The sequence below is a fragment of the Mustela nigripes genome, chromosome 2 (genome assembly GCF_022355385.1).
Source record: "Mustela nigripes isolate SB6536 chromosome 2, MUSNIG.SB6536, whole genome shotgun sequence".
NCBI classification, from domain to species: Eukaryota; Metazoa; Chordata; class Mammalia; order Carnivora; family Mustelidae; genus Mustela; species Mustela nigripes.
The window spans coordinates 86,246,406-86,274,087 of NC_081558.1; the positions used below are offsets into that span (position 1 = coordinate 86,246,406).

Below are 27,682 nucleotides of genomic sequence, written 5' to 3' on the forward strand. Positions count from 1 at the left end.
GCAACAGTATCATTTTTCACCTTCTGGATTAGTACTGTGGGGAAATACACGGTCTCACTCCACAGATCCGTAAGACAGTTGTAGGGCAATTTGGCAATTGCTATTAAATCACGTGCCTGTGAAGATGTCTGAACGTGGGATTTTAGAAGAGCATTAAAAATGATTACCATTAGGAGAGCAGAGGTGAAGGGGGAAACTTTGTCACTTCCCCCAGGGGAAGTACACTCCACATGTTGTTCATACTGGCCACAGAGGTCCGCCACGATATCCTGTTAATCTGGCTGTGACTTGTCCTCTGCCTCCCACCTCTGCACTGTGGGCCAGCAGACCAGCGACATGGAGTAAGTTGGTACCTGTTATTTGTGTTTGCTCAGCTGAACTACAACAGCTCCCACTTCATCGATGTCTTTGAAGATCACTGTTAAAATTTCAGTTTGAAAATTGGATTTGCTGTTAAGCATTTGCTTTGTTTATTTTCTTGTGTCCTACCCTGAAACGAAGCACGTCTGGTTCCGGATGGTTATCTATAATCACGATGCAGTGATCCTTAGTTTTCTGCTTTTCCCGTTGTAATGTGTGACTCGCATTCATGCTGTACTTATTTTTCCAGTCAAGAATACACTACCAAATTTACTGAGGAAATAAACATGGCATTTTTGAGAAAGGCTTTGTCCACCTGCCTGTGATCAGCCTTTCAAGGAAAGCATTGATCCAGCAGCTGATTACTGATGGTGCTTGAGCAAACCACGGAGCCTAAAAAGGAGCACCCATGAGGCACACAGTTGTGCAGAAACAAGGAGACTTATGCTGTGGTCCTGCTGCATTTGTTATAGTTTTGTGGGATGGTAAAAAGAGCACTGGATCGTGAGTCTAGGGGTCTTTTATAGTCCTGATTCTGCGGCTAGCTATATGTTCATAGCTAATTGTTTCATCCCTGTGGACATCACTTTACAATCCATGAAAATGAGTGGGCTGGGTTAGGTAGTTAGAAAGAGTTCATAGTTAAGGGCATAGGTTCTGAGTGATTGAATTTGAGGCTTGGGTTCATGAGTTACCAGTCCTGCAACCTGAGGAATGTACTCAACCTCTCTGATCCAGTTTCCTTATCCGTAAAATGGAGGTCATAGAGAGGTGGTTGGAGTATTAAATGAGGATGCCTGTAAAGCACCTAAAACAATGTCTTGTGTATGGCATATGTCTAGTGGATACTGGCTATCATTGTCATCATTGCTGTTATTTCTTTCTTTCTTTCTTTCTTTTAGATTTTATTAATTTATTTGACAGAGAGAGAGAGAAAGATCACAAGCAGACAGAGAGGGGGAAGCAGGCTCCCCGCCGAGCAGAGAGCCCGATGCAGGGCCCGATCCCAGGACCCTGAGATTATGAGCTGAGTCCAAAGGCAGAGGCTTTAACCCACTGAGCCACCCAGGGGGCCCCCATTGCTGTTATTTCTAAGGAAACTTCTCTTATCATCATCTCTAAGGACTTTTTCAGCTATAAAGCATTTTGAAACCATGATTTTCAGAAAAGCGATTCAAAAGCAGTATCTAATCTCTCAAAGACTAAGGAGTTGGGGAGGAACAGGCAGTACAGCGGTCAGGAGGCAGTTGACCCATCTGCAGCTTGCTTCCAGGTGCGTTCCTTCACACCCAGCTGTCGCCCCCCACGCCCTCGCCCTTGAGGCTGCCACCCGCTTGCAGCCAGGGTGGGGAGGCAGACACTGTTCCTGCAGCCTCCCCTTTCTCGGCGGAGCTGAGGACAGGATTTTAAGGCTTTTTTTCCCATTTTATTTATTTATTTATTTATTTATAATATTTATTTGACAGAGAGCACAAGCAGAGAGCACAAGCAGGCAGAGTGAGAGGGAGAAGTAGGCTCCCCGCAGAGCAAGGAGCCTGATGCGGGACTCAATCCCAGGACTCTGGGGTCACAACCTGAGCAAAAGACAGGCGCTCAAGGGACTGAGCCTCCCAGGCACCCCCTCACTCTTTCATTTTTAAAGTTACACCTACAGTGCTTCCAAGTGGAGCTGTAGGCAGAGCAGGCAGGGGCGGGGGCCGGGAGTGGGGGGTGGCGGTAGAATTTAGGATGGAGTCCTTGTTGGTGGTTGTTAGGAGAGGAATTTAGGATGCATAGATGAGGAAACAAAGGGAAGAGACTGCAGTGACCTCTAGGTTTATGCCTCCTTCAAGCACATTTAACTTCACAAATCTGGGATGGATTCAAAACAGACACGGAGAGTGATCAGAACAGGGGTGACATATTTCTGTCCCGTCTCCTGCCAGATGCCTTCCTCTTTACCATCCCTTTGTCGTCTTCCTTTTCTGGGCACCCTTTGTGTTCAAGGCTCTGACTGGGTCTCCTGCCATAGTTCCACCTCTTTTCTCAATCAGCTCCTTTATTCTGTTATTCCTTTTGGGCCATGGTTAATGTGCCTCAGTAGGGCCTTCTGCTGTCCTTCTCCTGCTGGTTCCTGGTTACTCATACAGATGGTGCCATTTTCTGGAACTGGCACTCTGGGCTTCTCCAGTCCCATTGCAGCTGTGCCCCCCCCCCCCATTCCTCCTCATGCCCGTTCTGTGATATGGAAGTCTGTGGTAGCGTCTGGTGCAAATCTGGTGCTTTCCTCGTTTTTCTTCTGAGTCCTGTTGCTCTAGACCATTGGGGGTTCATGCTCAGAAATCAATAGAAGTTCAGACCAGCATTTAAAAGAGCATTGCAGAAAAAATTGCAGGCCTGTGTTTAGGCTGAGAAATCATAGTCCTGGGTGAAAACTAAAGAATATTGATGTACAGCTTTAGTGGTTTCAGACATAGGATCCATTTACAGACGCGGAGACCTGTCATGCTTGGTAACAAGTGCGGAGATGCTTAGGGTTATTAATAATAATAATATGGATGATAATGATTTTAGCAGCTCCCATAAACAAAAGAGCTCCAGGTCCCAGGTCCAGTTCCAGTGCGTTATGTGCATCATCTCACTCCTCATGCCAGCCTAATGTGATGGATACTACTTTTATTCGATACAGACACAATCGAGGCCCATTAGGGTTTATAACTCGCCTGAAGTCCTACAGCTAGGAAGGGGTGGCAGTGAGATTTAAACCCAGATAATTTAGTGGGGGGATGGGCAACATGGGTGAGGTGGAGAGGGAGATCCAGGCTTCCAGGTATGGAATGAGCAAGTCACGGGGATGAAAGGTACAGCACAGGGAATGTAGTCAGTGGTATTAATAGCATCACATGGTGACAGATGACAGCTCCGCTGGCAGTGAGCACAGCATAACAGAGTAGAGTTGTCGAATCACTATGTTGTACACCTGAAACTGATGTAACATTATGTGCCAACTCTATCTCAATTTTAAAAAATAATAATAAAAGAGGAAGTAAACCCAAGTGGTCTGGCTCCACAGTGGGAGCCTTGACCAGCACAGGGTCCGTCTCTCTGCCTTAGCCAGATTTGATACATCACCAGCTTTCTACCCTATAATTCAATGCCAGATTTCTGTTCTCTGTTTACCTAGTAGGATCTGCACCATTTAGAAATAAGACAAACTATACTACAGTTGTAAAAAAAGTAATAATAATACTCACTTCTTACACGATGTGAGGATTTCTAATGTCATGAAGCCACCCATCCTATCCCCAAAGAAACCAGGTAAGGAAATCCAGGAAGGGAAACAGTCCTGTTAAGTCCAGCCATGAAGACCTCACACATGAGTTTATTAAGGGCTTGAGGGAAAATTTGTATCTTTCAGATATAACGTGAATCATCAGAAAATCCAGTACAAAGCACTTCCAGGCACTCAGCAAAACAGGTGGGAGGGTTCACTATCTTTTAATATTTCTGATATGGATTATCTCAGCCAGGATGCTGGCCAGCTGGGAGCCCCTGGCACTCATTTCCAGATTTACCAGAGCAGTGATTCCCAGCTTGAGAGCTCTCCCCCCATTCCCAGCTTGGGACATGAGGGGAGAGGTGTGACTCAGGAGGGTGTTTGACCTGCTGATGGAGTAGCGACAGAAAAATGGTGAGAACCCACTTGCTCCAGAGAGGTAAACACTTTAGAAGCCAGAGTGACTGTGTTACTAGAGATTCTTGAAGAGCGGGTATTCAAGGGTCTCAGGGACTAAAATATCAAACGTGAAGGCAGCACGAGGTTTTGCTTTCTTCCACCAATTTGAACTGGCGACAGCTAGTAAAAAGAGATTTAATAGGGGTGCCTGGGTGGTTCAGTGGGTTAAAGCCTCTGCCTTTGGCTCCGGTCATGATCCCAGGGTCCTGGGATCGAGCCCCACATTGGGCTCTCCGCTCAGCGGGGGGCCTGCTTCCTCCTTTCTCTCTCTCTGCCTGCCTCTCTGCCTACTTGTGATCTCTATCTGTCAAATAAATAATAAATAAATTCTTTTAAAAAAGAGAGAGATTTAATATAAATGACACAACATTACCCATCTGATCCCACACTGTTATTTTTGCAGCTTTTCTCCATTCCTTGGTGTTACAGCTTTAATTTGAGAAAAGAAGTGACCTTATTCATAACTGTAGTTAAAGGATGTTTAGTAAGGAATTAAACTGACACCTTAATAAAGGCAGAGAAGTGATTACATGTTTGGGGCTAAAATAAAAGGAGTCTAGTTTAAAAAAAAGATTCTAGAATGGATCTGCCCAATAGAAATATAAGGTGAGCCATGGGTTGATTTAAGGTGTTCTAATAAGAATTTTAAATAAAAAATTGGGCGCCTGGGTGGCTCAGTGGGTTAAGCCGCTGCCTTCGGCTCAGGTCATGATCTCAGGGTCCTGGGATCGAGTCCCGCATCGGGCTCACTGCTCAGCAGGGAGCCTGCTTCCTCCTCTCTCTCTCTCTCTGCCTGCCTCTCTGCCTACTTGTGATTTCTCTCTGTCAAATAAATAAAATCTTAAAAAAAAAAATTAAAATAGGTAAATTCATTAGTAATTAATAAGTAAATTAATTTTAATACAGTTTATTTAACTCAGTATATTCCAAATGTCATTTCAACATGTAATCAATAACAAATTTTTATCAAGATATTTTACATTCTTTTTTTTCCATATGAAGTCTTTGAAGTTGCGTGTGGTTTACACTGAAAGCACATCTCCCTTCACACTAGCCACATCTTGAGTGCTCAGGAGTGACGCGTGAAAGGAGGAAAGAAACAAGCGGGGGGAGGGGAAGAAATGTTAGCAAAAACCTGAAGATGCCTTATATAAACTCATAGATGGCTCTCACACCCTCTTTGGCAGTCTCAAAGGCCACACTTCCTGGTGGTCCTTTTCCATAAATTCACACTGACAAGTCAGGAAAATCCTTTCTCCTGCCTGGTTAAAATCTGTCTTTCCCTTTTTGTGCCAACTGTTGCAGATAGATGACATTTTTCTGGATGTAAATAAAAAATTCCGCTCCCTCCCCCATTCCTTCTCTGTTATTCTGGAGAACCTCCCTTGGCCATTTGCTTTCACCTAACCCTTCTACGTATTTTCACTCTCCAGCTTTTCTCCTTCTCTGTTGGAATCCATGAGAAGGCAGCTGAGAGGGACACACAGGCCTGCAGAGACCCTAGACACTATTTGGGACTCCATTTTTATAGTGGGAATCAAAATACCTCTTAAAATTGGCCTCCTCAGGCATCAGAGATCCCCATCTCTTCCACGGGCAAAAAATAAACCAGAGTGCTGATGACAATTTTGCATGCAAATTGGTTAGCGGAGCCCGGGGCTGCTCAACTTGTGTGTATGATTTTCTATTTCCATGCACCAAATTGGGAGTTAGTGCATGAACGCAGTAATTGTTCATGCAAAGCTGAAAATGCAGGTGTGGAAGCCTTTTTTAGAGTAAGGGAACTGTCTGGCCTGAGTTCTCATTTGACTCAGTTTTGTTGCATCTTTTGCAATGTCATGTAGTTAAGAGTGTTATTTATTAAAATGCATTTCCAAGATATGGAACTTTTTGTAAGCCTTATGAATGTTTTTGTGACTGTGTCATGGACTAGATGGTATGTCTCCACTAGGGCGAGGAAAAGGAGAGTCCGCCAGGGTGAACTTGCTGTTGTGTCTGAGCAGAGTGCCTTTGAACAAACAAGTGGATTTCCTTTGTGGGCAGGAGATGTGCTAAGCTCCCAGATGGTGGAATTTATTCTTGTCATAAGATCTTGAAACTATTCTTGCACATGGTGAATTTTTGTGCTTTCCAGCAGTTTCTGTAGTGCATTATTTTATTATTTCATATATTTTTATATTACTGTGTTCACAAATTTAAAAAAATTTTCCTAAGCCAAGACTTTATTGATATACCAGTGTGAAACTCTATTGTAGACTTGAGAACTTTGTGATAATAAGTCAAGGTAAAAAGAAACCAAAGTTTTCTCTTGTGGCCTGAGTTAATGCCAGACTAAAGTGTGCTCATGACTTTGGGGCACCATCTGTTCGGGAAAAAAATTTTTTTTTCCATTTTATGTTGTTTGGGGTTAGGATTCCCAGTCACCTCTTATCTATAACCATGGTCTTTTGTCTTGTCACTCTTTGGCCATCTCTGCAAGGTGACAGTTTTACATTCTTCCTTTGCTTTTGTTGTCTTATCCCCATTTGGTTTTTCCTCCAGGTCAGAGGTATGTATCCAACTCATGTTTAAAATTGCTACTTAATAGTCTGTAGTAGGGATGAGCCATGGCGGAGTCATGGCCATTCCACTATTGATGGATTTCATTGTGTGCATGTAGGGAAGGAATGAAAATGCCTCTTGGCTGCTTCAGACTTGAAAAATGCGCCATGTTTCTTCTTGTTCTGAAAGGGCTGACTGCCTGGCTGGCTCTAATGGGGTTGGCCCACGTGGGCGGTGGGGAGAACATGTGTGGGAATAGGGGACCACGTGGTCTCCAGGGTCAGGATGTGTTTGCTGGCTCATATACTGCCCATTTTAGGCACTCCTTTGGTTCCTTTAGCTTTTTTGCTTTCAGCATACCTGAATAAGAATGTGTCAGGGCAGTCATGCTTCTTAGTTGATTCTCCACAGCTCCTTGTAAAGGTGCATTATTTTTTGACATGCCTTCTCTGAGAACTTGGCCGCAGTGACATTATTTTTTCCAGTACTGATTACTTTAATACAAAGTCTTCAGACTTTATCCTAGAAATCCATATAGAGTCCCATTTACATTCTAAGCAGTTTCATTTCCATACTGTTTGTACATATTCATTAGTGGCTGGTCTGGGATGCAATCAGTTTATTGTACTCTCAGAATCAAAGAGAACTACATGGAGTGTCAGCTCTCATGATGATATCATGCTCAATTAGGAAAATGGCATAAAATACGGACAATGAGCTTCCCTTCTGACTCGCACTAAGCTCTCCTTAGGTTTGGTGTGGCCCACTTTGAATAGAAATTCTGAAGACTTGGTGATCCTTTGCATCTTCTCTTCACTAGAAAAAATGTTTTTAAGTACGTAAAATATTTTATTAATACTCTGAGTTCAGTTTCTAGCCCGTTGCTTTTAATATTTGAATACCCCACCGTGAAATCCAAGCAGCGTGAGGCCTGTGTCGCTGGAAGAGCTTTCTTGATGAATCTTCGCCTGGGTCTTCTCTGACAAAGTGGACCAGTGAGATGAGCAGTAATGCCATCTTTTGGGTTTGAATAATGGGTACAATCAATGGGAATTATTCAGCACTCTCCTTCCAACTTCTAGACACTGAATTTTTTGGGATGTGGTATTGTGTGTGTGTAATTCAGTGACTGCGGGTGAGCCTTTGAAATGACAAGCAAACCAATAACAACTTGACTCCCCCGCTCCCTCCACCCTTTGCTGTACACACACGCACATGCACACACACGTGCACACACCTGTTGTCACAGCCTCTGATAGTCTGATGCTTCATAGTCATTTGTAGTCTTGTGGCCTGCATCTGAAGAACTCATGTGATGAGGCATCTGTTGCTTTACCAGTTACTCTGTGATTGACCTATAGAATCCTAGATTTTATATTAAGCTTAAAGTAGAGTTTTCAGTCTTCCTGAGATTTCCCCCTTGAGTTATCGACGACTTAGATATGGTGTTGAGAACTGTGTTTTATGAAACCTGATTGGTGGTTGCCAAAGGCCACAGGGAGAGAAAAATGGGGAGAACTTGCTTAACAGAAATGGGGTTTCCTTTGGGGCTAAGGAAAATGTCTTAGAAATACAGAGAGGTGATGGTTGTATGACATTACAAATGTACTAAATGCCACTGAATTGTTCACTTTAAAATGATTGATCTGTGGATTTCACTTCAATTAAAAAAATAAAAAAGAATAAGTAGTGTTTTAATGGTGTGGTCTCCTGGACCTGGATAGGCTTTATATTATTATTTTTTTTTAAGTTTTAAAAACATGAATTTATTTGATGGGTCGCCTGGGTGGCTCAGTGGGTTAAAGCCTCTGCCTTTAGCTCAGGTCATGATCCCAGGGTCCTGGGATCGAGCCCTGCGTCGGACTCTCTGCTCAGTAGGGAGCCTGCTTCCTCCTCTCTCTCTCTGCCTGCCTCTCTGCCTACTTGGGATCTCTGTCTGTCAAATAAATAAATAAGATCTTTTAAAACAACAACAACAAAAACAGCATGAATTTATTTCATAAGATGGTGACAGAAATCTGAATTCGGAAAGTCTCAAAATGAGAGTTTTAACTTATTCTGCAGCTTTAGAAATGACACAGACAGAAGACATTGGGCTGCAAACACTATTTAAAAAATGGAATTCTTATTCCTTACCTATACAGTAAAAACTGCACATTGAAAAATGATTGATTTGAGCATTTTGCTAAATTGAAGCTACTGCAGAGCCCAGGCAGACTAATGTTATAGAAATAGTGGCCTTCAAGGAACTTTAAAAAGAGAGAGAGAAAGAGAGATTTGGTTGAACAGTGTCATTATCAGCTTTACCTGCGAGGGAAATTACCCGAGGGGGATGGCGTCCTTCTCTCAGGTTTCACTCCCTGGTATTGACAGATCCATTAGCAGATGTAATTAGAAAAGCAGAGTCGGACTTTGAATAATTAGGTTAAAGTCACACATGATGGCTGAGCCAAATCACAGAAGCTGTTGCCGTTCACCCTGCCGTTGCCTGCTGTAGGATGGAGAGACGTGTGCGGGTGCCCAACACCACTGGTCTCCTTCTTGTCTGGGAACCTGGCACTCTCCCAGCAAGAAAGTTTGAAGGGAGCAAAGCCGTCACTTTGGGTCTTCTGAGGATGTCTGAAAGGCTTCGTTTCCAGGGAGTAAGTGGGGCACAGAATGTTTTTGCTAAACAAAACATAGTCATAGCAAAAACAAAATCTTCTTCATCCCAAGAGTGTTAAGAAATGTGTGGTTTTGTGGCTGAGGTTTCTTTCCCCCTGTTTGCATTCCTTTTTTTTTTTTTTTTAAACCCCTGGAATAATGGTTTATTTATTTATATGAAGTTATTTTCTGAAAGGAAAACAAAACGCTTATTGCAAAAGATCTCTGGACTCTCATGCCACCCCAAATACCTTTCCAACAGTACTTTCTATATTTTGATTTTTTAGAAATCAAAAGCCTGTTATTGGTAATTGAATGAGGAAAAAAATATTTCCAAGGGATTCACACTGTAGTTATATGGCTTTAAACTTTCTGTTCATCTCTACATCAGCATAGAGGAGAGATTTGGAAATAGGGGGCTGTGTCGAATGCGTACAGGTGTAGCCTTGAAGGCTGGCATGAATTCTGATGATCTGGGAATGAATGGAATCACAAGCTCTTCAGTACATGACCGAGGTTCACACCATGCCTTGACAGTGTGAAGATCGGGGACAGGAAGGAGTAAGGAACCATCCATCCCCCTACATTTATCAAATGCCCCATCCAGACTCCGCAACCTACCAAGTCTTGGCTTTGGGACATATGGACTTGAAAATCAAATGGGAATTACTTACCAAATCTAAAGATTAACAGAGTTTCTATGAGGACCAAAACTATGGAGTTCTTTAAGGTAAGAATTAGAAGTTCTGGCACCATTGGGCCTATGTTCCCATTGACAGTAACCAGGCTGGAAGGACACAGTGCCTCCCCGTTGGTGAGATGGGGCTTTGGTAGTCATTATTCTTCTCATAGCTCTGTCTCTCATTTGCTTTATCCATCGGGCTCCTGGTGGGCCCCAGTTCCTGGCCTTGTGCTCTGCCCCAGAACCTCTACCAGGTCATGAGATAAGAACCAGTTCCTGCCCAGGCTGCTGGGAGAGGCCGGCTGGAGAACTGGGCTTTGCAGAGCAGTAGGTCCAAATCCCTGTATCGGCGAAGATACAGCTCCCTGAGTGGGAGCACAGGGATCCAGCCTGGTCCCTGGGCTTGAAGACTGATCCCTGTCGATAAAGACTTGGGAACTTGATGGACTGGAAAGCGTGATCTTCAGACAGACACTGGGCCCTAACAGTGGCATTGCCTCAGATTGGAATAACATTGGCCAAGACAGCATCATCAGTGTCCCTTGTCTTCATAATATGAAGTTTCATATTTAGGAATTTTAATGAGATGAGGTGGCTTCTGTAGTTCAGTCCTGGAGAGGACTCCTGATAAAACCCCAGGAAGTCAGAGGAACTTCAGATAACTCACACTGCAGTTCTTGCAGCTCGCCACTGGGAAGAGAGGAATCCATAGTCCCCAGGGATGCTTCTTAAAATACCCCTTTCCTCTCCCACAACTGTGCAGGCATCTCTTCCCTAGAATGCCCCTGGAAAGCTCCCCACACTCCCAGGGACAGTCAGAGCAGACAGCATCCTTTCCTAGTGCCTGCAATGGGCAGAAGGCTGGGACCCTCACAACAGTGATTTTTATTCTACCCTCCTGGCAATAAACTGTTTTCGTACCTCCTTCTCTCTCCATCTTTCCACCCACCCACACCCACACCTGTGGTTTGTCCTTATTCCCATTTTGCCTCTAGTTTAGGGGAACTCTTTGAGTTCGCTTTGTAAGGCATTTATTATATTATCTGATATCTTTTTTTTTTTTAGTTAGAAACTGGATGTTAACTCTTCAAATTGAATAATGAAATCATTGCATTTTAAAGCTGGAAGCTCCCTTCAGAATTGCTGATCCAGGGGCTTCATTTTATAAACAATGGACCCAAGAGATGGGGTGGGAGTTACATGACTCGCCCAAGGTTACATAATTCGTAAACGAAGTCAGGCAAATCTTACAAAACAAAAATAGTAGAGAGGTTATCCTGGTGGGTGGGGTGAGATTTAGAGCAAGAGGCTACAATTGGTATGTCCATCCGAACAGATAAGTCACTCCTTCCTTTATTTTTCCAGGAATAATACTGGAGAATTGGTCAGTTTATAAGAACTAGGGTTTTTCTGAAGGTGAAGGTTCAAACAGAAACAAGAAATTAAGGCCCTTAATCATATTTACAACAAGAGCTTTTTTTTTTTTATTGCAACGAGATTGTTGAGATTCATTTTTATTTGTTTTTTAACCATGAAGCTAAAACTTACTTTGCCAGCATGCATACCAAAAATTAAAGCCATAAAATTGCTGAGTTTTGACAAGAGATACATCTTGAGATTTTGAGATAAAAATTTTAAAGGTATGATGTTTTATTCAGGGAGCATTTAACTAGAAAGTGGTTGATTGACTCCTGTTTTGGGGACACTGATCTGTAGGCCTGAAGTGTAGGGGGAGTGGGTGGAAACAGGGAACGATTTAGTAGCCCAGAACCATGGTGTCATCACCAGCCCCAGCTGACCGGTGTCCCCATCAACTACTGCAACCACCACTGACCATGATCTTTTGGAGCTTTGTCGATTCCACGTGCAACGTCCCATATGACTCTTAGAGTTGCTGTATGATGTTAGTAGGACCATTTTAAATAAGGAAACTGGGTTTTCACATGCCCAGGGTTAACACCAGTGAGGAGTATAACTAAAATCCCAGATCTTCTCAAAGCACCGACTGCTTTTACTTTTTTATTACAGCACGATGCATAAGGGGGAACAAATCTATAAATGATCAGCATCACAGGAAAGGCTTATTTTATTATAGCGGTAAGAGTTTTGAGATACTTGAAACATTTACAAAACACTGCACTGTGGAGACTGGCTGAGTGGGTGGTCTCATATTGGTTGACTCATACACACTTTCATCAAAGTGGAGGGCTGCCTAGTATTTTTAGGTTTGATTGACATTGTGAAATTACCTTCCAAAAAGGGCTCACCCACCTACCAAAAGTCTGTTCAGTTTTGCGAATGAAACAGCCAGCATCGATGCCATACACAGGGACTCTCATTCGGTTCAGCCACTTTGTGATCTAAACCTGCCCCTGTTCCCTTGGCACAACCCACTTGCTGACCGGCTCCTGTCAGTTGTAGGGTCCAGGCACGAGAGTGCAAGAGATATTGGGCCAGAGCCAGCATTAGGGTGAGGCAGATGAAGCAATATTTTTTAAAAGGACAAGATCACGGGGCGCCTGGGTGGCTCAGTCGTAAAGCATCGGCCTTTGGCTCAGATCATGGTCCCAGGGTCCCAGAGTCCCGCATTGGGCTTCCTGTTAGTGGGGAGTTTGCTTCTTTCTCTCCCTCTACCCCTGCTTGCCCCCTGCTTATGTTCTCTCTCTCTCTCTCTCCCAAATGAATAAATAAAATCTTAAAAAAAAGATGAGATTAGTAAACTGCTGTACTAAGCCATATTGGAGCTTAAGGAGAAAGGAGAAATCAGTACGACTGATCCCATCTTTATTAAAAGTTTTGATATTTTGATCATGATGGACTTTGGATGAATTTTCCCTTTTTAACATATTGCATTACACTCTTATTTATTTTGCTGAAGTTTTGGTGCTCCTTCATTTCTGCTCCTGGGGCAGTGTCTCCCCACAGGGTGTCGCGCCCTAGTCTCCATCCTGCGTGGGGTCTGGGGGTGCTCAGTGGGGGCATAGTCCTGCCTTATTGTAAACTAGGGAAGAAGACTGTGCAGGCCCCCACAGTGGGCCTGGGACTATCAGGGCAGGGAATTCCAGGCTTGATTGTGTGAGGTTGGGCTGTGGGTGATGGGTGGGTGCATGTCCTTAGGTCTCTGATTTCCTTGCCCGAGGAGAGGAGAGGAGAGTGTCTGGACAAGGTCCAAAGGAACCTTCTGGAGAGGAGTTCTCAGCCTCAGGGTCTCCTGGAGGGCTTGTGAAGAGATTATGATTCTGCAGGTCTGAGTTGGGTCCCAGAGTCCCCATTTCTAATGAATTCCTCCATGCTGCTGGTGGTGGTTAACCAAAGAGCATAATCGGCTTACCCCTGCTCTAAAGCAAGGGGTCCAGGATAGGGGTCCCCTTACCTGGGTATAAGGGGGAACTCAGAGGGTTTCTGTGCATGGGAATTTGGAGGGGCTGAGCATTCTTTACCAGACTTGTCTTTAGATATTTTTTGTCTAGCAGCATATCCAGAATGTACCCTTCATGGGGAAAGACTGCATACTTTCCTGCTTTTCTGGCCAATCTGCTATTTGTCACTGTTATTGATGGAGATTTCCCCCAGGATTCTGGAGACTGTTGCTATAGATTTCTTTTTTCCTGTAAATTTCTTGCATGATATATGGAAATGAGAGCTATAGTAGCTGATGTTAAGTAGTATTCTTAAATAGTCCTAGATTTTTTTTTAAGTTTTTTATTTTTTTAAAGACTTAATTAATCAGAGAGAAAGAGAGTCCAAGCAGAGGGAGGAGTACAGGGAGAACAGGCTCCCCGCTGCGCAGGGAGCCCTCTGTGGGACTCCATTCCAGGACTGTGGGATCAATACCTGAGTCGAAGGCAGATGCTTAACCAACTGAGCCACCCAGATGCCCCTATTTATTTTTAAGATTTAACTAATTAATTAATTAATTTGAGAAAGAGAGTGCATGCATGCGCGAGGTGCCAGCACAGGGCGGAACAGAGGGAGAGGGGCAAGCTGACTCCACTGAGCTGGCCCCATGCAGGGCTTAATCTCAGGACCTTGAGATCATGACATGAGCCGAAATCACGAGTCTGATGCTTAACTGACTGAGTCACCCAGGTGCCTCTAGTTTGTGCTTTAAAATAACACATTATTTTAAAAAATATACAAAACACTTTAAAATAATGTTTTTGCATATAAATAAGAAACAAAATATCTCATAAACCCTCACCCAGTGACCCCTATGGATGGTAATAGTACTGGAAGTACAAAATAAAAACTACCTTTCCATCCTGCTCTCTATACTCCATCCCTCTCTAATAGTCATGTTTTTGTGATTTCTTTCAGAAAAAAATTTATTCTTTATTCTTATCTTTCTAATTATTCGTACACAAGACTATCATAAACATTGTTAGACACCTTGCCTTTTAACTTAGTAATTTATATTGGATGCATTTCCATCAGCACATAACAGATTTATCTTAATCTTGTTAAATGGCCCATAGAATTCATCACTGGGGTATCCCAGTGTTCAGCCAGCTAGCCCTCCAGTGAAGAACAATTTGGTTCCAAGGTTTTGCTGTATGAACAACTCTGTAATGAGTATCTTTGTCCATATATCTTGAAAAACATCTATGAGTCCAGCAATAGGCTGGACCCTACCACTGGTAGGGTCGTTGGACAATGGTGTGTGTACTTTAGATATGAAGGCAAACACCATATTGCCTTCCAGAGAAGCTCACCCCATTGGCCGTGAAGAGCATGCCTGTTTCCCCAACATTCTTGCCCACAATGGGTATCATAGAAGTAAAAAGAAAACAAAATATGTTATTCCAATAGTAAAAATAAATAGAAATAAAATTGATAAATGTACAATATCTATGTGAAGAAAACTTTAATATGTGCCTGAGGGACTCCAAAGAAATCTGAAATGAACAAAAATTATACCTTCTACTTGGACAGGAACTTGTGGTATGATGAAAATAGCTATTCTCCGTCAGTTAAGCTATAATATGACATGATTCAATAATATCAATAAAATTATATTTTTGGATGGAGGTTTTGATGAACTGGTTTTAAAGACCATTTGGAAAAAAAATAAGAATAGACAGGAAGATTTAGATACTAAACAGGAAGATAGGAAGTTTCAGGAAATAGCCTGACCGGATATTAAAACATAACATTAAAATTATTAATACAGATTAGCAGATCGCAGTCATAAACTTAAATATATTCAGGAATATAACATGATAAAGGTGGCATCTCAAAGTAATTGAGGAAAGGGGTGGAATGTTGAATTCATATTGCGTAGATTCCAAATTGGATCAAAGACTTATATCCAAAAAATGACACATGTAATCACAGGAGAATTGTTTTATAATCCTAGATCTCTCTGCTATGACACAACACTCAGAAGTCATTGAAAACAAGATTGAGAAGTTCAGCTTCATATAAAAAGAAATTCTTCATGACAAAACCCACCTTAGGCAAAGTCAAAAGACAATAAATTGGGGGAAGATATTACAGTTAGTATGACAAATAAAAACTAAATTTCCTAATGTATAAAGAATTTCTACAAACCAATAGAAGAAAGGACCATTAACCCAATAGAAAACTAGGCAAAGATTATGAACAGTTAATAGAAAAGGTGACACAGATGGTGTTTAAACATGAAATGTTCAGTAAGAAAAAGTAGAAGTTACCTAGTAAGAGAAATATAAATCACCCCTACAGGGATCATTTTTTCACTATGAGATTAGCCAGGACATGGAAAAAGGAAGACCTGTACACATCACTGATGGGAGTTAAATCCTTGCTACTCTGTAGAAGAAATTGGACCATATCTGAAAAAATTACAGTGTGTTTTTTGTTTGTTTGGCCCAGCAAATTCCTAGGTATGGAATTCCTAGGTATGAAGTATTGCATGTGCACCCGTGTGAAATTAGCTAAGAGTGATATTTTCCATGAGCATTACTTACAAAAGCAAGAGTTTGAATAAACTATGGTCCATCATGTGGTGGAAGACTGTGTCTGTCAGAAGAATGAGAAAAAGCTCTGCGCACTGCTATTGAACGGTTTCTAAGAAAAGTATACTGTCAATTGATAAAAATTAGCAAAAAGCCATATGTGTAAAACTGTGCTACCATTTTTTAAAGGTTTTATTTATTTGTTTGCAAGAGAGAGCATGAGAGGGGAGAAGACTAAAGGGAGAAGCAGACTCCCCATGGAGATGGGAGTCTGATGTGGAACTCTGTCCCGGGACTCCAGGATCATGACCTGAGCCAAAGGCAATCACCCAACCGAGCCACCCAGGCGCCGCTATGCTACCATTTGTATAAAAAGGGAGGGAGATATGTAGACATTTTTACTTGTATATGAATTCAGCAGTGGTTAACATGTGTGCAAAAAGCAGATAATACTGATTTCCCCTAGGGAAAAAAGTCTAAAGGGGAATAGGGCTGGGATGTATACTTTAATTTGGGTATTTGCTTACACCTTTGCTTTTTTTTTTTTTTTTAAGATTTTATTTATTTATTTGAGAGAGAGATCACAAGTAGGCAGAGAGGCAGGCAGAAAGAGAGAGAGGAGGAAGCAGGCTCCCCGCTGAGCAGAAAGCCCGATGCGGGACTCGATCCCAGGACCCTGAGATCATGACCTGAGCCAAAGGCAGCGGCTTAACCCATTGAGCCACCCAGGCGCCCCACCTTTGCATTTTTGATTCTTGTCCCTCCTTCTCAAAAAAGATTTTAAATCCAAATCTTAAAATAATTCAGTAGGTGAGAAATGTGTTTTGTGTGCTTCCAATGTGGAGTTAATGTGAGTGTTTTTTCGGATATTAGTTAGCTTTTTGTGTTTTTTTAGGCCATTGCCTCTTCGTATATTTTGGCTTTCTCTCTCTCTTCCTTGCTTTCCATTCTCTTCCCTTCCTTTCAGCTTCTCCTTCCCTTCCACTTCCTCTTCCCCTTCCTTCCCTTCCCTTCCTCTTTCCTTCTTCTCTCTCTCTCTTTCAGTGATTTCTTTGCAAATTAAGGAAGTTCTCTCTTTTTCTTAAGTGTCACAGAAAATATGTTCAGTTTGTCTTCTGACATTGTCAATGCTGTTTTTTGCCACCTGGGAATTTTATATTTGCATGCCGTTGTCATTTTTCCTCCTCCTCCACCTCCTTTTCTTTTTTTATTTTAAGGGGGTGGAAATAACTTTTCCAATGTGGTCTCTGAGAAGATTGACTCTAGATTTAAAATATCCAATTAGCAACGCCTTTGGATGAGTTGGAAAATAATCTGTTTTTTTAAGTTCTCTTTGACGACAGTAGTTAAGACAGGAGTAAACCCATTCATAGTAAGAGGTGACCTGGAGGTCTGCAAGGGCAAGGGGAGAGGGACTTGGGGGAGGGCGAGCCCTTTTGTTACGTCCCTAATAAGCCTCTCCTCTCTGCGCCCCCAGCTGAGCTCCCGAGGTCTTCAGCGGTGAGGCTGGCCTCTTTGCACGACCTGCCCGCCCAGCTCCTGGAGCTGTACCAGCAGGGCTTCTCGCTAGTGGCCCTGCACCCCTTCGTGCAGCCAACCCACGAGCGGGAGAAGACACCACTCGAGCACATCTTTAGGGCCATCCTGATCAAGAAAACTGACCGGTAAGTCCTCTGAGGTGAACCTTAGCTTCGCATTACGAGGTGGCTAATGTGTGTTGAATGGAGAAGGGGAAGTAAAAAGGGGTAGGGGGTGGGGAATAGAGAATATATTTGAATTTTCCTGGTGTCCCCAGGGCCTCTGCCCTCTGACAGGTAAGGCAAAGTGAGAGACAATCAGAAGTTTCACAGTGTCCTATGAACTGCCCACACGCACTTGGCGTGAGTAGAGAGTTCCATATTATATCCTGACCGTTCTTTAATTTATTGGATTACACTCAATTAGAAAGATGCCTCTTCTGAGGAGGTGTGCTCCCAGAATATACAGCTGGTGAAGTATCATACTGTTAATCTGAAATGCATGGCTACAAAACACACTATTTTTTTGAAGGCTTTATACAAACGTATTATCTTCCTCCAAACTCCAGAAATACTCGGATATTTTAAACTTACCGTATGTTCCATCAGTCACTCGGGAGGAGAAACAAAACCCACTTTATTCAAGTGCTGTGATTGAATTGTCTTCATTTTAATTTCCAAGGCTTCGAGGGTATTTTCAATATGGTTTGTCCACTTGAATGTTTATTCTTATATTTTTATCAGGTCTAATTAGGAAAAAGAGGTGGAAATTGGTTTCTCAAAAAGAGCAGTATTAATTTTAAGTGATTTAAAAAAAAATAACAAAAGTGGGATAGTAAGCACAGTATGTTTTTGTGTTTTATTTTGAAATAAAGTCTGGCAAAAGAAATCATCAGATCTGTCCTTCGGCCAACCCTCCTGGGAGGAATGACAACGTGTGCTGTAGTTTAAAAAGAGAGAGTGCAGAATAACCTGCTTCTTTTTCTCTCTCTTTAAAAGTTACTTTGCCTGGTAGACAGACATCTGGCCCATGAGCTCACAGGGACAGCTGTGAGGCGGAGGGCTGGTGACTAAGACGAGCCCCTCCTTCCTGGCCAGTAGTGTTTCTTTCTTCATGGCTGATCAAGCTCTGGGCTCTCAGTCAGAGTCAGCCTGGGTTGGAATTTGAAGTGAAAGATGGCGGACACCTTTGCTAATGTTCAACATTACCATGGTTTTTGTAGTGAAACTTTTCTCAAGCCTTCTTTTCTTTTTTTGAATATTCATTTTTTTAAAGATTTTATTTATTTGACAGAGATCACAAGTAGGCAGAGAGGCAGGCAGAGAGAGAGAGGAGGAAGCAGGCTCCCGGCTGAGCAGAGAGTGGGACTCGATCCCAGGACCCTGGGACCACGACCTGAGCCGTTAACCCACTGAGCCACCCAGGCACCCCTTGAATATTCATCCTTTATGTGGATTTGTTATATCCAAGTCAGTCACCAGAGGAAATCACAGTGGACTCACAGTGGTTTCAGGTTCCACCAAGACACAGGGTTTGCGTGATTATCAGGGGTCACTCATGTGGCGTGCTCACCATATGCCAGGCTTTACAGGTATCATTTCGTTCTCATAAGCAGCCTTTGAAAGCGGTAATCTTTTTATTTCCATTTTAAAGGTAAGGAAGCTGAGGCCCAGATGTTGACTTATTTGTCAAGGTCACACAAATGACAGCAAGCAGAGCTCTGATTGGTCCCAGGCAGGGACCAGGCAGACTCCCATCTGAATCCCAATGTGAAGTACTTGCTGTGTTCTTGTCCCCTGTGATTCTGTGGACAACCCCCTTATGAAAAAAGCGGGGAAGAGATCTTTGATTTTTAGATGAAGTAATATTTTCATTATTTCCGCTTTCCTCCATATTATTGCTCAATAATCTCAGGCAAGTCAGAATTTCAGAAAAGAAACAAAATAAAACCATCCTGCCATGTACCTTCCAGGTCACACGAGGCATTCACGGAGCATCGGTGTTTCCTCCTCTTTCATCATTCCATTGGACTGGATGTTTAGAGGGGAGGATCCACCTTGGTCATCTCCCAAGAGCATCCCTCAGTATCATTCTGCTGCAGGTGATGTGAGGATGGGATTTGGCATGAAGTCAGCACATCAGACATGAATTTGACTGTAAATGTGAAGATGCACTTTTTTTGTTTTTGCTATGGAGTGGCACCTTTCAAACTTTGATGATGTACCCCTGTGCATCTCCCGGGGACATTCTTCAAGGGCGGTGTGACTCAGCAGATCTGTGGTCGGGCCTGGGACTCTGCATTTCCAGCACATTCCTAGATGATAGCAGTGCTACTGTTCCATGAATCACACTTCGAGCAGCAAGGGTGAGAGGACCTGACTAATTCTTGTTCGGCTCCATGCCTGACACTCACCAACACTACTCAGGGATTGCCCCTTCCCTGCTAGGGAGAGTTCTGAGCACCGGAAAAAGTAAGAAAGAGCAGAGGGCTCCTAGGCTGCGCTGGGCTGTGAGGGAGTACTGTAGGGTCGGGGGCACATTAGTAGATTTTTCTGGTACTAAATGATTTGCAGGGCCTGAGCTAAGTCTCAATGACACGATCAGATGAAGTGGGTGAGAAAGCTCCTCTTAAGGATTAAGAACCATCACTTCCATTTCTATAGTATGTTATAAGAACCATCACTTTTGGGAATAGTCCATAACCAGATAGCAGCAGAGCTGAAGTTTTACACACACACACACACACACACACACACACACACACATTTTTGTCCCCACTTCCTCTGAGGACCATCCCTGAGTTAACGAACTTACTTTCCAGGAAAGGAAAATGGGTCAAGTCATTAAGAAGAATGAGACATGAGTGTGTAGGAGGGTTTTCAAAAAAGAGAAGACGGCATTCTCCTTGGGTTTAAGTTCACTCTAGTCTACAGTGCCTGGGGTCTACCTACTGCTGGATGGCTTTAGGGAACATTCCAGGTTCTTAATAAGTAGATTCAGAGAAAAAAATTCTTTGGATAACTTTGTGCCGAGTCTTTGAAGATGCTCTCACTCCACCCCGTTTTTTTTTTTTAAAGGAAATTGCTAAAGGTTTTTGTCATGATCATGAGAATGGTAGTTTAGCATTCTCATGGCAAAAATGACCAAGAGATTTTCCCTCACTTCCATTTCCCATTAGTATTGGGTGGGAGGAGCGGCAGTAGGAAGCAGAGTGATTATACAGTATAATTTTAAGGGACAGGCATTTTCTCCCCTGGAAAACCCAATAACCATATTTTTGCATCCTGAGGAAAAGAACCCACACTATTAAGAATAAATAAACAATAACAGCAGAGGTTTTTTTTTTTTTTTGTATCAATGGGGAGTTTATGTGATAGAAATGAAAGAACGAAATATGTGATTAATTTTTAATAAAGACTGTTAAAATGATATTTTTCACAAAGTCTGCCAAAGTTCTGATAGCTGTAGATGCTGTTAAATGAAATGATTTAGCTCTCAAAGAGGAAGTAAATGCCTGGTTAATATTTTCTAACTGAACCATTCCGGAAGAGCTATTGGTAAACTTTTTAGAGTACTATCATTCCAAATCAAGTTCATTCTCAAGAATTACCATGGGATGACAACTTGAAACCTGGATATGAACCTTAATATGTTTGGAAGGTGTACATAAAGTTTTTAGCAAATAACTGGGCTTTGGGATCTGTAGCAGGACCAGGAAAAAGAACGGAACCATACAAGCTTACATTCACTCCGTCACTCATTCCTTTGCAAACACTTATTGAACTGTACTCTTTGTAAGGTATTTTCTAGGAGCTCTATCTGGTGGGGAGGTAGAGGGTGCAAGGTTCAACTGGACAATGGAGCTTACCTTCTAGATACCTGTGATTTCGCTGAGAACATAAGGCATGTATGTACCTGATGCCATGGGAAAAGGAGAAGTCATCTCCTCCTGGAAAAGAAACAAAGGAAATGTTTGTGGAGGAAGGGGCTTTTAGCTTGGTCCTGATTTCTTTGGGGACAAAAATAGGAGTAATGTACATGAGGCAGGAAGAGTTTATTAGGTCTTCTAATGCAGTGTCTCCAGTGGAATCTGGATCATTTGAGAGCATCAATGACAGTCGGACTGTATTATTAATGAGTCACCCCAGAAGCTCAGTGCAATAACATTCCTTTGGGCCCTGTACCATTTTGGCGAACTTTACTTAAATCCATGAAAGATTACCTGATCCTTTTTCTTGAAAAATCTGGTAAAGGCCATTTCATTTTAAGATGTCAGTCCAACCCACATTCCTCAGTACAAATTGTTCTTGAACCTAGGTGTGTGGAATTTACTTGAAAACTGACAGAGGAATGAATAGCTGAATTTGAAATATTTAATGAATAAGTAGAAAGAGAGTTTATACTACTTTCCCGAAACGCTTTCTTTAGAACGCTTAGTGATTTTTAACAGACACTATAGTTAGTGTAGTTCCACTCACTCTGGAGTCCAAGTACAGTCAAGTATCCTTCATTTCTTGGGGGGCAATTTTCCTTAGAATGAGTTGCCAGAGATCTCAAAACTTGATGGCTGAGAGAAGTCATTCATTCACATGTCACTTCTGCTTTTTCATGCATGTGGGTTTAATTCTAGACCATCTTGTGGTAGGCATGACCACGAAAACACACTGGGCCGCTCCATTTTCCAGCTGCTGCTTTGTCATTGTTCACGCATAGAGCCGGTTCAGGGTGTCTGTGATGTGTTTTTACTCACTAATGGGTGAAGCCATTTGGGTCCAGGTCCCCTGGGATATCGCCTTATATGATACAGGGACCACAACATCTGTGAACCCTGTGGACATGCATCAGGTGCCCTTGGGCCTCGGGTGAGGAGGTGGGGCGCACAGATGAGCTACTGCTAATGCAAGGGGTGGGACCGGAAACCCTTGTGGATGGTGGAAAATGCATGTAATGAAAACTGCCCTTGAAAATCTCTTTACTTGCCCATGAAATGTAATACTGGAGCATTTCTCTACCTGCCCGATGCATGTTTTCCTTCAGGATGAGATCAGCTTGGTGTTTCCAGCAGTGAACCCCACGGGGAAGAAGCTGGTTCGGTTAAGAACGAGTGTTCCTTAGAATCACATCTGAGGGAGTGAGGCGCTGCACTGGGAGAGGCGCTGGTGAGAACAGAGGTGGAGGGAATGGGATCTCCGTGCCTCCTGTCTCCCATCCATTCTGGGACACATCTGCCTGTTGATTAGAATAACTGGCTCCGTTTTAAGTGGTGAACAGTCCTCTCATTCAGTGAGATTTATCGAAGATAAGCATGGGTGGTGTAGCTTCACTATGCAAAGATGACTCCAAAGAGATCTCAGCTTTCAAGAAACTCATCTACCTGGGTTGGGGGTGGGGGGCAGTTGTCAAATATATATGATGCAAGTGATGTGAACGCCAGCTAAATCTGTAGGTCTGGGTTCTCAACTCTCACCCAGAATTTGTTAATGGGGGTGCTTTAGATAAAGAAGCAGTCTCCATGAGCCCCTTCTGCTCTGGGTCTAGAATGATGGTGGATTTGAACAGGGAAATGAGAGATGAGGAGGGTCTCCCAGGCAGGGGGACTGGCCCAGGGGAGCCCAGAGCCCTGATAAGCAGACCATGGATGGGATGGCCTGACCGGAGCACAAGTCGGAGGGAAGCAGGGAGAAGAGGCATGAGGTATTTGGGAGGCCTCTGACAAGTTGGGCTAGGAAGTTTGAATTTTATCTTGAGGTCAGTGGGGAGCCATTGCAAAATTTTTGTTTTATTTTGGAGGAGCAACACTTAGAAGTGCCGAGTTTTCAAAGAGGAAGAGGGGAAGCTAAAAAGGAAGGACAGTGGAGGCTGAGAAAACACAGTCAGTGAGGGAGGGAGCCAGTGGGTAACTGAAGTAGGCTGCAGGGGAAGGGAAGGCAGAGTTGGATGGGAGATGCGTCTGATGGAGGAAGACAGGGGATTGAACATTTAGCCACAGAGGGACAGGGTGAAGGAAAAGGAAGAGTCAAGGGGTACCTGGGTGGCTCAGTGGTTTAAGCCTCTGCCTTCGGCTCAGGTCATGATCCCAGGGTCCTGGGATCGAGCCTCGCATCGGGCTCTCTGCTCAGTGGGGAGCCTGCTTCCCTCTCTCTCTCTTCCTGCCTCTCTGCCTACTTGTGATCTCTCTTTATCAAATAAATAAATAAAAATATTAAAAAAAAAAAAAAAAAAGGAAGAGTCAAAACAGGAGGCCCGTTTGACTCCCAGTGGCTGGGAAGGTTAACTGGAGGAGAGAGGGTGGGGATGGGGTGGGGCTGTGTCTTGGTGGGGTTTCCCAGAAGCAGATCCTGCAAGATCATCAGGGAGGTATTCACTGGAAGCCTCAGTTAGGAGTGGGACTCGGGACAGGGAAGGGAGGAAGCCATCAAGGGTACAGTGTCAGTCTCGGCCTGATTCTGCAGGAAGCGATGAGCCCACCTTGAGGCTGGGAACCGGCTTTCCTCTCCCAGCACCCAGCAGCTGAAAGCCATTTGCCATGAGCTGCCTCAGACAATTGCCCGGTCTAGGACGCATCCCAGCAAGGCATTCCAACAGCCAGGGAAGACCGTGAAACGTGCAGAACCTAGGGGGATGCACAGAGCCAGGACGGGTTTGGAGGGGACCTGGGTGGAGCATACGCAGCAGCCACCACAGAAAGAATGGGAGTGACGTCAGTCTGGTTGCATGTGTTTGTGGGCAGTCGCTGGGGGACGAGGTCCAGTGGCAGGTGTCTGCTGGGAAGTCAGGAGCCAGGAGAGAAGCCTGAGCTCAGGGAGGCTGTGGGGGGCTGTGGGAATCCCTGGAGAGCCCATGAGGACAGGTCTGCTTCTGTGTTGCTGCCTGAGCCCAGCCCGTTGTGGTCCTTGTTCTTTCTACCAGATGCCTCTAGTAATTCTTAGAAGAGACGCAATGGCTTGTGGAAAGCTGTGCTAAGTGAGCTGCTCAGTTCCAAATTGACCATATGCTTGGAGTCGGAGAAGTTTTTCCTCTCAGACCCATCAGCAGGCTGTACTCCCAAGTACTTACGAGCAGCACAGATTGCAGGATGAGTCAGCTTTGGCCGCCCAGTGTCAAGTGATGCAGTGAGAGACGATACTTTTGGCTTTGGGCTGTTTTATTTCCAGGAAAGCAAATATCAGAGAATGCCCAGCCTTTCCCCCTTATTCCCTTTTTGGGGCTGGGAATCTGAAATCCTGAAGACTGCCTTTTTTTTTTTTTTAAGATAGGGCTTGCATTCTCGGATGTCTCCAGGGCCCAGGACCTTGGGTGGGGGCTCGTGGGTGTCAGAGAACTGATACCTCACCCTGCCTGTTGTTGCCAGGTGTCACCAGATCTTGTACCTTTGTTCAAGAACAGCCAGAAATCTGGATTTTTATATGAAAACTTCTCTCTCTTTAAATGTGGCCTCACTTTTTTCAAAATACAGACCACTTTGTTGCCCTTTTCAGATCCTGTGTGTTTTACAAAATGAAGGTTTGTGCCAATCCTGTGTCAAGCAAGTCTATCAATGTCATTTTTCCAAAAGCTGCTCACCTCATGTCTCTGTGCCACATTTTGATATTGCAATATTTCAAACGTTTTCATTATTATTATATTTGTTATTATACACTGGTCAGTGACCTTTGGTTTTACTATTGTAATTGTTATGGGGCCCCACAGAACACACTCATATGAGACAGTGAATTTAATAGATAAAAGTGTGTTCTGGCTACTCCACCAACCAGCCATTCCCCCATCTCTCTTCCTTTCTTTGGGTCCCCCTATTCCTGGAAACACAGCAGTACTGAAATCAGGCCCATTGATAACCCTGCAGTGGCTTCTAGGTGTTCATGTGAAAGGAGGAATCGCTTGTCTTTCACTTTAAATCGAAAACTAGAAATGATTAAACTTAGTGGGGAAGCCATGTTGAAAGCCAACATAAGCTGGAAACCAGGCCTCTTGCACCACACAGTTAGCCAAGTTGTGAATGCAAAGGAAAGTTCTTGAAGGAAATTAGAAGTGCTGCCCCGGTGAACACACGGATGATAAGAAAGTGAAACAGACTCATTGCTGATATGGAGAAGGTTTCAGTGGTTTGGAGAGAAGATCAAACCGGCCATAATGTTCCCTTAAGCCGAAGCCTAGAGCAAGGCCCTGATTCTTTTCAATTCTGTGAAGGTTGAGAGGTAGGGAAGCTGTTGAGGACAAGTTTGCAGCCAGCAGAAGTGGGTTCATGAGGTTTCAGGGAAGCAGCCATCTCCATAACATCAAAGTGCAAGGGGAAGCAGCCAGTGCTGATGTAGAAGCTGCAGTGAGAGATCCAGAAGATCAAGCTAAGATAACTAGTAAAGGTGTCTACACTAAACAGATACTCAGTGTAGACAAAACAACCTTCTATGGGAAGATGGTATCAACTAAGACTTTCACAGCTAGAGAGAAGTCATTGCCTGGCTTCCAAGCTTCAAAGAACAGACTGACTCTCTTGGTAGGAGGTAATGTAGCCAATAACTTTAAGTTGAGGCCAGTGCTCATCGACCATTCTGAAAATCCTAGGGCCCTTAAGAATTATGCTAGATCTACTTTGCCTGCTTTATACTTGGGGCAACAAAGCCTGGAGGACAGCACATCTATAACATGGTTTACCAAATGTTGAGACCTACTGCTCAGGAAAAGAAGATTCCTGTTCAGATATTACTGCTTATATTGACAAAGCACCTGGTCATCCACGAGTTCTGGTGTACAATGAGATTAATGTCGTTTTTGTGCCTGCTAACGCAACATCCATTGTGCAGCCCATGGATCAAAGAGTAGTTTCGACTTTATATTTAAGAAACACATTTCCTAAGGCTCTGGCTGCCAGAGACAGCGGTTCCCCTGATGGATCTGGGCAAAGCCAATTGAAAACATTCTGGAAAGGATTTACCATTCTAGATGCCATTAAGAACATTTGTAATTCAAGGAAACAGGTCAAAATACCAACATCAGCAGGAGTTTAGACGTTGATTTCAGCCCTCATGGATGACTTTGAGAGGTTCAAGGTTTCAGTGAGGGAGGTCACTGCAGATGTGGTGGAAATTCAAGAGAATTAGAATTAGAAGCAGAGGCTGAAGATGGGAGTGGACTGCTGCAATCTCATGATAAGACTAATACATGAGTATGGATGAGCAAAGGAAGCTGATCTCTTGAAATGGAAATTACCAGTGGTGAAGATACTGGGGAGACTGTTCAAATGACAACAAAAGATTGAGAATATCACATAAACTTAGCTGAGAAAGCAGCAGTTGATAAAGGGTTTGAGAGGACGGACTCCAATTTGAAAGAAGTTCTTCTGTGGGTGAAATGCTATCAAACAGCATCACATGCCGCAGAGAAACCATTTGTGAAAGGACAAGTCAATGGATATGGCAGATTTCATTGTTGTCCTATTTTAAGAAACTGCCCCAGCCACCCAGCCTTCAGCAACCACCACCCTGATCAGTCAGCTGCCATCAGCATCAAGGCAAGACCCTCCACCAGCAAAAAGATTAGGACTACCTAAAAGCTCAGATGATGGTTAGCATTTTCTAGTAATAAGTACTTTTAATTAAGGTATGTACTTTGTGTTTTTAAACATAACGACTTTGTACACTTAATGTACTATAGTTTAGTGTAAGCAAAACTTTACAATGGGAAACCAAAGAATTCATTGCACTAGCTTTATTGTACTATTTATTGCCGTGGTCTGAAACCAAATCTTCAGTATCTCCAGGGCAGGCCTGTAGCATTGTGCAGCCCTAACCTACCCCACTGGCTGCCATCTTGCAATCTTTAAGATTTCTGTATGATGCTTATTTTGGTGGAGTTAATCATTCTGCCTTTGAGCTGTCTCTTCTCCTTTCACCCACAGCAATCATTAGACTTCTTAGACTATCTTGTAATTATTTATATACGTCTTCCCACCTTTTCTCCTCCTTGCTAAATATTCTTCCAACTTTGGATTCCCATTACTTACTTAGAGTGCCAGGTGGTGAGTAGGTGTTGCTCAATAGAATTTTCCTGAATTGAGTGGAATAAAACTATACCCTGGAATTTTGCTACCATCACTCTCCCTAAAAAGGTCATAAATTCACTGCAAAACGGATCTATCTTTGATTTACATATTTACCAGTACCAAAAGTGTATTTTGATAACGCAGCCACACAATATGGACCCCAGGGAATGGAACACACACACACACACACACACACACACACACACACACACACGGGATCCTTTCATTGTCTAAATAAAAGTAATTTG

General features: G+C 43.3%; 1 protein-coding gene across 2 annotated transcripts in view; it reads left to right on the forward strand.

Annotated features, from left to right (window-relative positions):
• The window catches only part of RFTN1 (raftlin, lipid raft linker 1), a 193,053-nt gene that overhangs the window by 59,930 nt on the left and 105,441 nt on the right, over positions 1 to 27,682 (forward strand). For both annotated transcript variants that reach the window (XM_059390878.1, XM_059390877.1), the window contains exon 3: positions 17,355 to 17,541. In XM_059390878.1, the coding sequence (XP_059246861.1) occupies positions 17,355 to 17,541 (187 nt within the window). The remainder of the gene's footprint in view (positions 1 to 17,354; positions 17,542 to 27,682) is intronic.